The sequence below is a fragment of the Papilio machaon genome, chromosome 14, assembly GCF_912999745.1.
Source record: "Papilio machaon chromosome 14, ilPapMach1.1, whole genome shotgun sequence".
NCBI lineage: Eukaryota > Metazoa > Arthropoda > Insecta > Lepidoptera > Papilionidae > Papilio > Papilio machaon.
Genome location: NC_059999.1, coordinates 5,527,963 through 5,543,325, shown reverse-complemented (window position 1 = coordinate 5,543,325; position 15,363 = coordinate 5,527,963). Strand labels below are relative to the sequence as shown.

Below are 15,363 nucleotides of genomic sequence, written 5' to 3'. Positions count from 1 at the left end.
TCTTTATCGAGTCAAAAGACTGTACTGTATAGAACAGAACCTTTTAATAATCCTTCATTTAAGAATGAAATAAACGAATGTTCTAATTTAAGGTAGAGAAACTCTGTTAAATAATAAGCTTTTCAAAATGTATGCCGTTGTCTACTTTATTCCATAAACATATTTAAATATATATAATATAATAAACTTAACTAGATCAGTGATAAAATTCAATTACATGTTCGGATCGTAAAGATCAAAGTTAAATTAATTTAATACAAAATTTAAGCAAATTTGTTAACGTAATCTTAATTCTAAAGTTAAGATGATAATTAAGTGATTTAACTAAAATTTATCATTCACTATCTAATTTCATTGGCTAATTTCTGTAGAATATTGGGATTCTTAGGAATATTTATTGCATAATCAGTGTCCCACGGGAGCAAGAACTTAAAATTAATTCGTTTAAACACGTTATCACGTTGTTATTTTTGTGACATAAAAACTAGTATTATTAAGATTAAGAGACTATTATAAAACAATCCGAGATAGACAGGTTTAAAACCGTGTAATTTTTATAATTCATGTGAATCCAAATATCTCTGAAACGAGCTAGCTTATTTGACATTTGCGGACCCGGAATAGTTTAAAGTAACATTTGGGACCGATAGATGGCGTGGTAGGTTTGAAATATTTTTGTTCACTTAAAATTTCATAATATTACGTATATTACTCAACCGGCCCAACGCTAAAAGGCTACAAAGAAATTTTTATTGCATAATATATGACATATATTGAATAACAAAGAGATAATATATTTTACGATTTTCTTGCGTCGACTTTATGTCTTTCTGACTGCTTTTAACTGATAGTAAAACTAATGTCATTCGCAGATTAGTTTGCTATTTGGATATATTCCCGGCATTAAAACAGCAAAAGAATTTTAGAGACTACCTCTGTAAATAATTACTCTATATTTGATGCTAGAGTTTAAGCGATAAACTCTAGTTTTAAGGTTTGTAGACTTTTTATAACTAGTTCGTTTCACACCTCCCTATTCAATTCATTAATGACAATAAAATGAATAGACAACTGAACTTCAGAGAAGTTGATATTTAAGCTTGAAAAAAACATTTAGAATTCAATATTTATTTACTTTTTAGTTCTTTGTATTGTTTTTTTTTTTGTATTCGGAATCTCTACTATTAAAAAATCGCAACATCAAAAGATAATATCAAAGTTACTCGCCAGTAACTAAGGCATGATTAAATGTTAAATTTAATATCATTACAATGCACATTTGACTCCAAAACTAATAAACTAAATGTAACACAAATGTGAATAACCTACATAATTCCTACGCCAGATATTCGTGTCGGCGTCTTTTGATGTGCGCTGAGTAGCCGGTCCGATGTTTGCTATGAGACCGTATTAAATTGATAGAATTCCATTTTTTCGTTCAGGCGACATCTTTAATGGTTCGTGTAGTGTCCGCTTTATGGCCTCTTCATCATTCTCAGCCATTCCTGAAACAAATTGCTTCTGCTGTAATGGGCTTAGGGACTCGGGATATTCAGCCTATATTAGATTTATCCTTATTTAAAATGAAATAACCGTTCTTCTATTATTTCGTGTTATGTAATTTTTTAATACAAAAAAATTTTGACTTTATTTAGTCAATTTATTTGTTTTAATATGATTGAATTTTGTATTAATAATTCTTCCGATACAAGTAGGTAGGAAATCAACCACGAATTTCTTAGTTTTTATAATACTCCATTGTTTGGATTATACTCATAGCTATTGTACTTTAAAATTACTTATTAAAATTACTTTAAAATACTTTAAATGATGATCATCATCATCACTTTAAAATTCCTAAGACTTCTTAGACAAAACCTGAAAGTAAAACTTCTTCACTTTTATAATATTTTTATGGCCTTGTTTATTGCTGGTACAAATGTTTAGTTTCTGCGTATTCTAAAAAATTTAAACAAATATTGTATGTTTTACAATGATATTTATATACATGAGATACTTATAAAAAGTTAAATTAAAAAAAAAAATACTTAATTCTCGTAAATAATAAAAACACATAACATTATAATAAATGACAGCTAATAAAAAGTTAGAGTTGCGCACTTAACACTCGGGTTACTTAACGCAGCCAAAACGCGTCCCGCAAACGATAAAGTACTCGCATAAATCACTTGAATGTTGCTTCCCCACAGATTTTCACGTAATAATACGTCTAGAAGTACCGCTCGGTTAATATTACGCTAACGTATTAACTGCGCGAAAGATAACAACTTTGTGTAGATCCACGAGATATACGATTGAACTTTCCGTTTTAGATTTATGTTTTATCGTTGTTTACAATGTGATGCTCGCACGAAGGAAGTGAGAATGTGATAGCAATGTATGTCCTTGAGATGTTTGTCGCCATTTGTCGTGATTAAATGATCATGAATGGATGGATTAATGTTAATTATTTTTTTCCGTATATTGTTAATACAAAATAAACTTTTACAATAATTATTAATTAAATATAAGTACTTACTATCAAGTATAATTACAAAGAAACAGTGAAACAATAAATCAACATTTACATTTGGAAAGTATTAAATTAGGCGGATTTCACAATTTCATTTTGCATTCGAAAATAATATATAGTTCGTTACTACTAAAGACGTACGAAAGTTATACAAAAATGTTCCATCTTCATTTCTTTTTAAATCACCCGTCACAAAACAATCTTAGCGATTCCTAATGAAAAATGTTTCTCCATTGAGCGCTAAAAGATAAAGTCATTCGCTTCTCATTATGTAGAAAAATGTAATATCCAGCGTTTATTGAACTTAATAACTTTAAAATTACCTAATCTCGAATGAAATAATGTTTGTAATAATGAATGTTTTGTCATTTATTTTTTCAAGTTAATATAATTTATTTTTAAGAAGAAAAAATACGTAATTATGTATTTTAAAGGTGACCTAATAGCTTACATTCTTGTTTTCATGAAACTTAAGCAATTGATGGAGTCAAACTATATTGTCGTCCTTGTTATCCTCGTTAATTAAATAAGAGTCGGTAGTAGAAATCCAGAATAGTACCGCATAATAAAGTTTAGTAGAACTAAAAGATCTAGATCAAACATTTTACAACTCAAAACGTTTAGTTCTACAATAACATAAAAATTGTTCTTAAATATTATTCGTTTGCCAAATTAGTGTAGGCTTGTGTAGTTGCAGAATCACCCGCTGCGTGCGTCTTTTCGGCGCCCCACAGTACAAGGGAAATTTAATTCTCAACCAACCACACACTGGCCAATGACCTTTTGGCCCAACACCAACTCTCTCGTAGGTTAAAGAATAAAAAATATACATGTTTTCCTCACCACGCCCATGTGCTCATCTGTTAAGATTAATTAAAGTATATGTATATCGTAGAATAAGATTTTTTGCTAGATCCTTAATCTAGCAAGGCCTAGTAACAATGTTCCTCAATTTAGGAACAAAATGCCTTAAATCTGTACCTTTATAAGTCTTCCCCCAAAGAAGCCCGAACATGTATTAATATTTTTTTTATTTTATAAAAAACATAGCAGAAATATGCGTGAATTTGGGATTTTCATTTCTTCATTCTTTCCATATTATATCCGCATTTCTAAGGAGTAGGAGGAATTAATTTACGACAAGCGAGACAACGGGAAGTTTATAAAACAATTTACTAAAAAGCTTCTATTAGAATAAGTTATTGCATGAATAAAGTTATTATAAAATTACGTGTCTCGTGTACATTACATTCTGAAGTTATTGTGAACTAGTTTGTAGGTAATATTTTTAAGTTAACCTATTTTGAGGGTAAAGCGATTACTTAAGTGCGATAAGATTAAAGGAACCTAAGTACTGCATGACCCAAAAACGATTGACAAATTTAAATGTAAATTAAATTATCCACACCATTTATCGTGGGTTTCGTAGACCAAGTCCCCCGTTTAAAACATATTGATTGAGATTTTGTAGTCAGAAACCAACGATTTACTTCTTTAGATTGCATACAAGATTGTTTTTAAGAATTCGTAAGGATTCTGATGCGTTATAAGAAAAAAAACTTAATGTTTTCATTATTATTTACTAATGTTGTTAATTTGATTACTTTCTACTCATTAAATCAAATCAAACAAACGTTACTTATGATTATAAAACAGAATCAGTTTTAAAGTCATAAATTATAACAACATTAATATTTAACGGTTATCTAAACAAAGTTAAAATCATTAGTATTACACATTGCTTAGTAACACCCATTATTAAAACAAACATACAAATATAGCTTTAATGAACGTAATGTTGTCGAAACTCACACGACGCTTAACAGACGCTATTAAACTTTGTTTAACTTTTATGATGTACCACAATTTGTTAAGTCGTTAAAACTTCTATTTTTCCTTGCATCGTAAATGTAGTTGGATCGATACAAACATGTATACATTTATTGATAGAAAAATAAAACAATTAAGCTCTCAGTCATGAGGAACGATCAAGGTTTTCCAATTACTTTCTTGTCAATCCAAAAAGAGCCTAGAAATTTTATGTATCCCAAATATGGTATTAATTTTATCAAATAAGTGCAATGTTAACTTATATAGAAACGGCTAAAACACTCACGTATATATATCCGGTGTCGTCACCGACTAGTTTCGAGCCCTACGGGGGCTCTTCATCAGGGTGAGTGGGATTGGTATTATTTCGCGGACGCGGCCCGTCGCTCACTTTCTATATAAGTTAGTGATAATGTCTCACGAAAGTTTGAATAATTTAAGTGCAATGTTCATCACATATTTCAGGCCATATTTTTATTATAGATTTATTTATATAGACCATTTTTATTATAGCTATTCTAAAAAAAATCCACAATTCAGGTCTAACTCTAAGTAATCTTTTTTTCTACCATTTGCACAATTTTTTCACACAACGTAAAGTTAAGTACAAACTTAATTTTATGGTTCTGTTGTCTGCCATAGATTGATTTTAGTGCTAAATTGTTATCAACGATGTTTGACAGTTTATTGTTAATAAACTTTTTATAGTAAAGCTATAATCTTTATCTGTGCTGTGAGAACGACTTTGGCCGGCTGATTCTGCATTTAATGTTTGAAAAGTTGCTTATTTTTGATATTTTTTTTAGTCTCAAAAACAATTTGTTCATTGTTCAATTTTCAATATAACATAAATAGTAAATGCAACGATTTCTATTATCTGATTATATAACTCCCCGGCGGTAAACCCCAGGACAGTGAAACCACAGCTTACATTTTAAAATCCATATAATGCAATTTACTTTATCATTATACCTTCCGAAAAAGTAATTTTAATCACTATCTGTGATTTGATGTTGTTTTAAGGTTACTGAATACCATTAAATGCAGTCTACGTATACATCAGCAGCCTTTATTTGAAAATATAAGTAGATATTAAAATGAGATGAAATTCTAAATTGTATTTACATAATCTTAATTACATCGTGATATCAAATATTTCAGTGAAATTTCTCAAGATATAAATCTTTTAATGTACATATTGCGAATAAATTTTCTTGAATTGCTGTATTGTAAATTAAATAGAGGTATCCATTACATACCCGTTAGGTCATTGAACCGAACTAATCGCAAGCTAAAAGAAAATCCAGTTTCCCGCCGGCGCCACTGCGGCGCTCGCAGCGGGTCTGCATCTCAACATGAATCACTTATGCAATGGACATAAGTACTTGCTACTCAGTTCCTTTGTCGTCTATCTAAGACTTATATAAACTTTTGTAGTATTGTTGACGACAATGGATAATGAAAATGACAAATTATTAAAGACTTGACAAAGACAATTAAAGATGGAACGTGACCCGTCCTAAGAAATTAATAATCTTTAACTAGTTGAAGTAATGGTAGAAAAAAGAATACGTATGAGATTATTTTTAACATAGTGGTTTGCTAAAACCCAATGAAATCATGAAAGAATGGTCTAATTTTACTCTACGATTACAAGGACTATTTATTTTTATTTATACTTATCACTCAGTACTGTATAATATTAGCAGTTAGTAGTAACAACAACACACGTCCGTTTGACGTCAACAATGCGAGGCAAATGCGAGATATCTCTTGCCACTTAATAAAGCATTCATTCTTATGGTAAACAATATTAAGTCAGAGCCCGACCCAAAAATGTATTCTAGGTCGCCGGCAATTCCCGTATTAAGATGATTGCGTTTGGGTCGAAACTGTGACAAAGTCATTGCTTATTCCGGCTCTATTTAACACCACCACTCCGAATTTACAACCTTAATTAGGTTTTTTGTATCTAACTAGTTATTGTTACAACGTTTACATTTTGTTTCTACATTTTTTATACACGTAAAAAAGTTTTTTACCACTTTACTGTTTTAGTAGTATTTTCGTGAATAATTTAATTCATAGGAATTCCCATAGCGTAGTAATAAGCTCGTACCAACAACGCAAATAAAAATTAATGTTTCCATAGTAGATTTATATAGTAGTCATAGAGTATAATTTTTATAGATTAGTTTGAGACAAAAAGTGTAATGTTTTTAAAAATGTTTTAAATAGAATTTAAGTTCCATGTTCCTATTGTGTCTTTTGTTGTTTAAAAGGTAAATGTAATAGCTGTTTCTTTCACAAGGTCTCGAATATTGCTTTCGATTCCCTTGTCGACTTGGATTCTTTATTCAAATTTGATTGAGTTCTCGCTACTGGAAGCACTAGTGAAATTGTGAACATATGTATGTCTCTAATATAACCTATACATTTTAGTTATATATACCTTGAAAATAAGGTTTTGGAAAAAAAAAATTAAATTAAGTACTCCCCTACTACTTCCCTAACCGTAATAAGTGGTCTGACGGATTTCCAATTAGCAATGGTTTGGCGTAATATATAAATGTTCATACCGACATCGGAAGGATAAATTTTATCTTTATTTAGTTTCATTAATGAGAAATAATGATTTATCTAATGTTGTGTCATTAGTATCTTTACTATCATATTTACTCTGCGTTAATTGTTAAGACAACATCATTACTAAATCATGAAACAAATGAAATATCTTGCCTTGTAAATTAACCATCTTATTTTGCAGTACAAACTTTTCGGACCAAAATACATACTTCCATGTTAAATTCTTGAGCGTTTGAAAAATAATTGACAGTCGTTTTAAATTTCACCAGCTTTATAAAGATTTCCGTACGAAGCAGTAGCTGATATCTAGGTTAATACTCTTGGAACAGTTATGAATAATAAATATTAATATTATAAAACAATTATATTACTATTATAGAACAATTATAATATTAATTTTTTGTAATAAAATATGTTATTAATTGACAGGTCACGCATGCGACACGGATGGAGCCGAGGTCCAACTGATAGCCGGCACTTCCTGACCAGCTGTGACCCGACGCGGCCGCTCATCGGCAAAATGCCTTATCACAAACTACACTATTACCAGCCTCTTATTGATAGAGTCGAAGTGCTGAGAGATTTATCAGTCGTCAACGCAACCCGAACGCGTGCCCACATAAACGAAGTCATTATGTAAAATATTAACATGGAATTAACATTCAAAATTAAAATTGTGACCGTTTGGTGTTAAAATGGGTGATTTACTACCGAGTATCCCAAAGAGTACGTTGTCCAGTGAAGTAGACGGGTACAACTGGAGTGTTGTGGGATTGGATGACTACAAGTCTGACGCGGAGTTGGCTGCTGTGGAATTGTTCAAGGATTATCCCGAGGTATTGCTACGATTCGCCTCAGTTTGCTGCGTGCTCTTCATGTTGGTCGGGATACCGGGCAATCTGATTACCATTATTGCTTTGGCAAGATGTAAAAAGGTGAGCTAACATGAACTATTTAAACGTTTAAATATGTATAACAAGTTTCTAATAATCTTACGTCTGCTTTTATTAAATGATTACTATGTATTGTAGTTTAATAGTACAAAACAAGTTTATTGATTTGCAACATTTAAAAAAAGTCAACGAATTACATTTAAAACACTAAATAAATCATTAAAGAAATAACGCATAAAATATTTAAAGCTAACAACAGAGGTGACCTCTATATCTACATGTTTTGTCTATGAACATTATGTCCTAATTTATGAAACTTATTATTCATTCATCAAAAGTTATTGTATCAAGTTATCAGTCTTACGATACGATTGCTTTCTAATTACAAACTCTTACGTCAATCAACTCGAAAACAGCGTTAACTGTATTTACTTCTCTCAAAATTTAAGTTCAAAATAAGGATTATAAATTAAATTAATATATACATTTTTGGTATAATTTTTTTCTGTAGTTTTACTTTGCATGTCTTTTCTATGTTTTTTTTCTTGTTTCAATCGTATAGAGCTCTATTTTATTTGGCATAAAAATCTGCTCTGATCTCCGTCCCGGTCTGTGTGAACTGACCCTTAGACAATTTTTATCATCTCATTATCAGTGTAATTCAGCGAGCTAAGCCCCGCAAAATAGTAGTCACAGTTCTTTATAATAAGATTATTCTGTTATTTTGGTATTTTCACAACCCTAATTTATTTTAACAGTTAATAAGCATTACTAGTTGTTTCTTTTTATACATTGTGTTATAAAGGTTGGAACTTAATTGTCCTTACAAATAATAAACGTCGTGCAATAAATTTCAATTAATACTATCCATATTGTTATTTAAATATAACTTAATTTATAAATAACTACTGTCACGTAGGTCAGTGATCTTTCCATATTATTTAAATGTTAGAAGATGATAAGACTTCGTTTGTCACGAATGATACGTAATCAGTAGTGATAACTACAGTTTTTTCGGTGTTTCAATGTTTTATTTGTTTTTATGTGTCGTATCCTATTTCATAAAAGTCTATTGAAAAATTAGATCAATAATTGGATTGGTGGAGACAAAGTATTACAATAACGTATTGATATTTATGTTTTTGGTTAGTATTACTAAAGAAAGATAATATAACAGAAAGATTGTTGGACGTGCATAGCTTTAATGAAAGCCGTAAATATTTTTGGAAGTGAGTGCTGAATTTATTTTTAAATCATAGCTCACATTATGGTTCTTAGTATTAATTCTACCCAAAACCTTGCTTATTTTGAAAAAAGAATATAGTTATATTTTTATCTTGCAGGTTCGTAATGCGACAGCGGTGTTTATAATGAACTTGTCGTGCTCCGACCTTCTGTTCTGCTGTTTTAACTTGCCACTAGCTGCGTCCACATTCTGGCAGCGGTCATGGGCGCACGGTCGCACGCTCTGCAGAATGTTCCCGCTTGCGCGATATGCCCTGGTCGCTGTATCTCTCTTCACTGTGCTGGCTATTACGATAAACAGATACGTCATGATATCACATCCAAGATTATACCCCAAGTATGTATCTTACCTTTTTGGTTGACTGTAAGTATTATCATAGTTTGATTTGTTACATCTTATTTCGGCGTTATTTCTTTTAATCGCTACAATGCTGATTCACAACTGTGTCCTAAAAACTTTACAATATCAATAAAGTCTAACAAAGTGAATTCAATTGGATCATAATTTTTAGTTCGCATAAGCTATGTAAATGTTTTATAATCATTTTTCTTTTCACACAGACTCTACAAACGTCAGTACTTAGCAGTGATGGTTGCCAGCACTTGGATATTCTCCTTTGGTGCTCTGATAGCGACATGGCTTGAAAAATGGGGTCGTTTTGGACTAGATCAGTCCATCGGATCCTGTTCCATTCTACCGGACAGCAGTCACAGATCGCCGAAAGAATTTCTTTTCGTCGGAGCTTTCATGCTTCCCTGTCTGGCGATAGTCATCTGCTACGCAAGAATCTTTTGCATCGTCAGGGAGGCCGCGAAAAGATCAAGAGCACCGGCACGAGGAAGACCTAGGGCTGTACCGGGTCTCGAAGATTCCGCCATGGGATCCGCGTCGACAGCACTAGAGCGATCTCCCGGTCCCGAAAATGGTGTCAATCACGCCGCTGCTCCCCCTAAAAGGGCGTTATTGGCACCGCCTGCTCTACATTGTCCACCTACTCCAGGCCCGGAACGTTCGTCGTCTTCAGGCGTAGATACCCTCGATGGCCATGATGAGGAATGCGTTCTTGATGGGAAACCGCGAACACCCAGCGGTGGGGAGACTGCTAAGCGACTGCGACTAGCAGCCGTAGCTCTAAGACGGTCACCTGCACCAGTGAGGCCACCTCGATTGACTCCCAAAGACAGGAAACTTCTGAAAATGATTATGGCGATCATGCTGTCCTTTTGGGTGTGCTACTTGCCCATAACTTTGACGAAGTTATTCCGCGAATTCACCTCGCACCCTGCGGCAAACATCGCTGGGTATTTGCTGATATATTTAACGACGTGTATCAATCCTATCATCTACGTAGTGATGTCGAGCGAATATCGACAGGCGTACAAGAACTTGCTCATGTGTCGTAGAAAGGCGTGACGATCGCCCGGCGAAGGCGTCTCCGAGAAACGCCCGCCGTGACTAGTCGTGACTCACTGAACAAATCTGTGCGTAAACATTGATAAAGTATTACAAAGATTCGTTTGGTGTAAACTTGGTGAATAGACTTCGAACGATGTGAATTACGTCTGAACTTTGCTGCATTTATTTCCTAAATTAAGTTGAAATGTAAGCGTGCCGTCCGTGATTGTGTTAAATGAATGAAGTGAGTAATTGTGTCAAACGAAACAAATTTTTATATCATTAAAAGTCATTATTAGATTTAATAATTGTAGGTTTTGTTTCAATAATAGTTGTATTTCAAATATAAAAATCTTGATTTCAATGACTGATAATGTTAATAAAACTTATTAAATGTGAAGTTTAATAAAAAAAATTGTATAAATATATAAGTTATAATACTTGAAAGGAATGGTAAAAGTAATGGTAAATGGTAAATTTAGGGTTGATAAAACTTTGTGTAATTAATAATTATAAAAGTGAAAACAACTCGGAAGTCCTAAACTGATATTATTAACATATTAAAATACATCTAAGATGAAGAACAAATTATCTTATTCTCAAAACTGACAATAATGAGTCATGGCTACAAAACTGGACTTTACTGATAATCTCGTATCACTCACTACATTTATAAAAATAGAAAAAAAAAAGTGTTAAATCAAACTACACATATTTTTGCTTAGTCACTTTTAAAGCAACAGTATCTACGTAAATTTTTATAATTAAAAACCTTATTAATGAAAATTAAGTACACTTTAGAATTATCAATGTAAACAATATTATATGTATTTATTAATAAAATGTTAAATTCAATAATCCAACAACAAATGTACATGTTTATCAAGTACGGTGAAACCCATTGGACGTCCGTCATGAATCATAAGGATACATTCCAGTAAAAATGACCACAATGACGATGGTTTTCAATAACATTTAGTAATTAATATTTGTGAGCGTACGTCGTGTGTGATGTTAAAAATGAATCAAAGTGTTATAGTGAATGTTTTACAACATAATTTATCTGTGTTGAACTATAATGGAACTGTTAAGGAATTGGGTGCGGTACAGCTGTTCACGAACTATCCAGATGGTCTGCTCGTCTTCGCAGCTGTTTGTTGTACTCTTTTCATGTGCATCGGTATCCCCGGCAACTTGATAACTATCATCGCACTTGCTAAATATGAAAAAGTGAGTATTTATTTAACTATTTATGTTCTTGTTTACGTAGGTTTGATTATTTGTACTCTTTTTACGTAATAGACAAAACCGACGATTATGCATAGATCAACAAAAGTAGAAGCTTAGTTAAGATTCCGGATTTATTAATGTCATTTATATTTTTTATTTTTGTTTATTCTTCAATTATTATCCGAATGACAAAGAGAGTAAAGTTTTATATGTATATGGGTATACCTATGTACCTAGTGTGTTCATAAGTTTTGAGACAAACTTTGGTTTTTTTCCCACATTAAATAGCGAGATCACGGTCGCACGTAATTCTTTGGTTCCCTCCATCACGTGAAAATGTAAAAAAATAAATCTGTAAATCAAAGTAATTGAAAGATAACATTCCAAATTTAAAATTGGAAAAAGAAATAAATAGCGTCTAGTACATTTTTTTTCTTAAGTACAAAGTTTGTCTCAAAACTTACAAACACACGGGGTATTCTATTGTCACGGCGTAGAGCTTAAACAACTGAACCAATTTTATTAGATGATGTTCGGTTTGTCGTCTTCTCCAGAGAGTTATAATGTCATATCAGCAAAAACACACATCTAGTGGACGTAGGAAGTAAATTCTAAATTAGTAAAAAACGAGTTCGAATCTCACTAGTTTAAAAAAAATCGTTTTTTTCAAGTTTATTCTAAAATAATCAAATATTTTATGCAAAATCAGAGTTTATTTAGTTTAAATTAAAAAAATAAAATCTTTGTTTATCCATTAGAGCATCTGTTACTCGTTTTTTTATCAAGGTTGGGTTATTAAATAACCTGAAACGTATATGCGGTTTGATTTTAAATAGTATTGTTACTAAATAACGCTTAATGTTATTAATTTGCCATAATTATTATCAATTTATACAAATGCGTGAAACCTACACATGTACAAAACATATTCTCATGGAAAATATCCTTCTTATTGCTTAGTATATAGGAAAACAGAGATTTCAATATATTTATTTACAAGCAGTGGAAACTCACGATAAACGTCTGTCATTTGTTTTAATTGTTTATTCAATTTTTCCTGTCGTACTGTATCGATAACTAGGTTTATAATGATATTTATAATGATATTTACTGTGTACTTAGAACGAATATATCTGACGATCGCCATTGTATCGTCATAGATAAATGGGGCGTAAAGTACACCAAAAATCTTATACAAATCAACAATACAAAAAAGGTTCTTGTCGTAAATATTCGTGCTAGGCCATCACTAAATCTGAATCCGATAAATAACGTAAACAATTCCTATATGTTAACATAATGCTTTAGTGCAAGAAATTACGTCATATAGTCAATACAAAGTATAAATCATGCGTCTTGTGATAAGAAGATGTGAATCACACTCTCCCTGGTCTAGGTCAATACAATTGTAAGAAACATCAGACTACTACGACTAACATATACCTAGTAATAAGTAATAATTTATATTTGTTTCATAAGCATGGTTTGCATATTATACATAAGAGTGCGACACACGATTTGAATAATAATCAAACGTTAAATATAGGATTATTAAGTTGTTTATCAAATTCAACACAATCCACAAGAATTTTGGAACTGTCACTTGACAATCACGTGACTTATCGAATGTCATATCAGTTCCAAACAATGCAATTTGTCTAGAAAGCCTGAAATTATATCAATAATTTTTCAATCACTTAATTTATTTTGCAGGTTCGGAACGCAACTGCGATATCTATCATGAATCTCTCGTGCTCCGATCTTCTGTTCTGCTGCTTCAACCTTCCTCTCGCCGCGTCGACTTTTTGGCAGCGATCATGGAAGCATGGCCGCGTCCTCTGCCGCATGTTCCCGTACGCGCGCTACTCCCTTGTAGCTGTCTCACTCTTCACCGTCCTCACGATTACTATCAATAGATACATTATGATCTCACATCCAAACCTCTATCCTAAGTAAGTATTCAGCCAATCTGTTATTCGCTGATAGCAGAAATTTCAATTTATGCAAGATTTTTTCAAATATTTTTCGTTGAACTCATCTGAGAAAAACAAATTAAAACAATCTTCAACAATGTGGAAATAAAAGACATAGACCTGATATTTACTGATTGCATGTATTACATTTACATTATCACTAACTTATTTTCATTTATCCACATTTTGCGGTTTAAATTTTCTGCATTCAACATTACTTTGATTAACTTCACACTGTCTTGTATTCTACTTATTTTTGATTAAATCAAAGTATTTATTGCTAACTTTTTCAACAGGTTATACAGGCGTCGGTATCTAGTGCTGATGTTATTGTGCACTTGGATTTTCCCTTTCGGTGCACTAATACCTACGTGGTTTGGAAAATGGGGTCGTTTCGGACTCGACACTTACGCCGGCTCTTGCAGTATACTACCAGACGATCACGGCCACTCTCCAAAAAGAAGCTTATTTGTCATTCTCTCTCTACCTTTGATAGCAATAATCTTTTGCTATCTGAGAATTTTCTACATTGTTAGAAAAACAACACTCGCAGCAGGCGGACCAATTCTGCGTAAAACTATAAAATTGGGCCAAGAGGATTCATCTACTACAAGCGAAAGACGATCAAAATCTGTTCCATGTCACTACATAGATGTATCAACACGAGATATATCTGCAACATCAATGCATAATTTAAACAACACACCCGCTGATTCCTTACAAAATGTCAGATTTGATATGAATCAAACAGATAGAAGTGATTTTTTAGATGTTCCAAGAATTTCAAATAAACCCGCTGCAAGTTTCCGAAGAACTGTTCTAAGGAAATCATTGGCACTGGTAAAGTTATCGCTTCCGACGAGAAAAGACAAAAAACTAGGTACAATGATAATGGCTATTATGATATCCTTTTGCATGACTCATCTTCCTATAACAGTGACAAAATTGGTGCATGATTACACCGCTCACCCTTATGCGAACATCGCTAGTTACATACTATTATACATGGCTACTTGCATCAACCCTGTCATATATGTAGTCATGTCCAATGAATATAGACAAGCTTACAAAAATTTGTGGAAGTGTCGATGACGTTATAAATTCTAGTAAACAGTTAAACTAGCTAGTCATGAACCAAACAAAGAATAGAACCTAAAAAGATGTCATATTCGAATTCGTTGCAGTTTTTTTTTTTTTTTTTACTATGGTATCCGTTCTTACTACCACTTGTGTAGTGTAAGAACAAATTCAAAGTTAAAAATAAGATTATACAAAACATTCCTTGTAGTAAAACCATTTTTCATCCACAAAAATCATAAATTTTCACAATATTATTACTATTAAGTTAATTAAAATCTCTAGGTATGTAATTTATTAGAGATTTGTATATACGTTTTAAACATAAGATAATATTATATTTACTGTGTTTAGGTCAATAACATATGGAAGATATATAAATAAGAACTTTTTAACAAACAAAAGGTGAATTTATAATTTCATGAGACACCTTGTTTTATTCTCATTTTATTTAAAGTGCAAATTATTAAATTTTTAAAGCAATTTAAATATTAGTACAGATTTAATTTTATTGTTCGACATTTTTAATTACGATTTAAAAAAAAAACAACTATGTTAGCTTAGTATTAAGTATTTGTAAATACGTTAAATGCAATGTCG

The 15,363-nt window shown here is 31.9% G+C and overlaps 2 protein-coding genes across 2 annotated transcripts in view; both read left to right on the top strand.

Moving 5' to 3' along the window:
- The window catches only part of LOC106708798 (G-protein coupled receptor moody), a 43,158-nt gene extending 32,413 nt beyond the window's left edge, over nt 1–10,745 (top strand). The window contains exons 2-4 of the mRNA XM_045680891.1: nt 7,379–7,884; nt 9,186–9,424; nt 9,649–10,745. Coding sequence (XP_045536847.1) covers nt 7,645–7,884; nt 9,186–9,424; nt 9,649–10,501 — 1,332 coding nt within the window. The 5' untranslated portion in view covers nt 7,379–7,644 and the 3' untranslated portion in view covers nt 10,502–10,745. The remainder of the gene's footprint in view (nt 1–7,378; nt 7,885–9,185; nt 9,425–9,648) is intronic.
- A 596-nt stretch (nt 10,746–11,341) lies between these two features.
- LOC106708757 (G-protein coupled receptor moody) lies at nt 11,342–14,879 on the top strand. Its single transcript, XM_014500311.2, has 3 exons — nt 11,342–11,713; nt 13,427–13,665; nt 13,983–14,879. The coding sequence occupies exons 1-3, from the start codon at nt 11,495–11,497 to the stop codon at nt 14,776–14,778; spliced, it is 1,254 nt and encodes a 417-aa protein (XP_014355797.2). The 5' UTR covers nt 11,342–11,494; the 3' UTR covers nt 14,779–14,879.
- Nucleotides 14,880–15,363: the final 484 nt, after the last annotated feature.

What these genes read in the sequence shown, in the direction of transcription:
- LOC106708757 (XM_014500311.2), top strand. Translation starts at nt 11,495, where the DNA reads ATGTTAAAAATGAATCAAAGTGTTATAGTGAATGTTTTACAACATAAT. An exon ending in CACTTGCTAAATATGAAAAA is followed by an intron (nt 11,714 to 13,426) that starts GTGAGTATTTAT and finishes TTTATTTTGCAG; the next exon opens with GTTCGGAACGCAACTGCGAT. An exon ending in CATCCAAACCTCTATCCTAA is followed by an intron (nt 13,666 to 13,982) that starts GTAAGTATTCAG and finishes CTTTTTCAACAG; the next exon opens with GTTATACAGGCGTCGGTATC.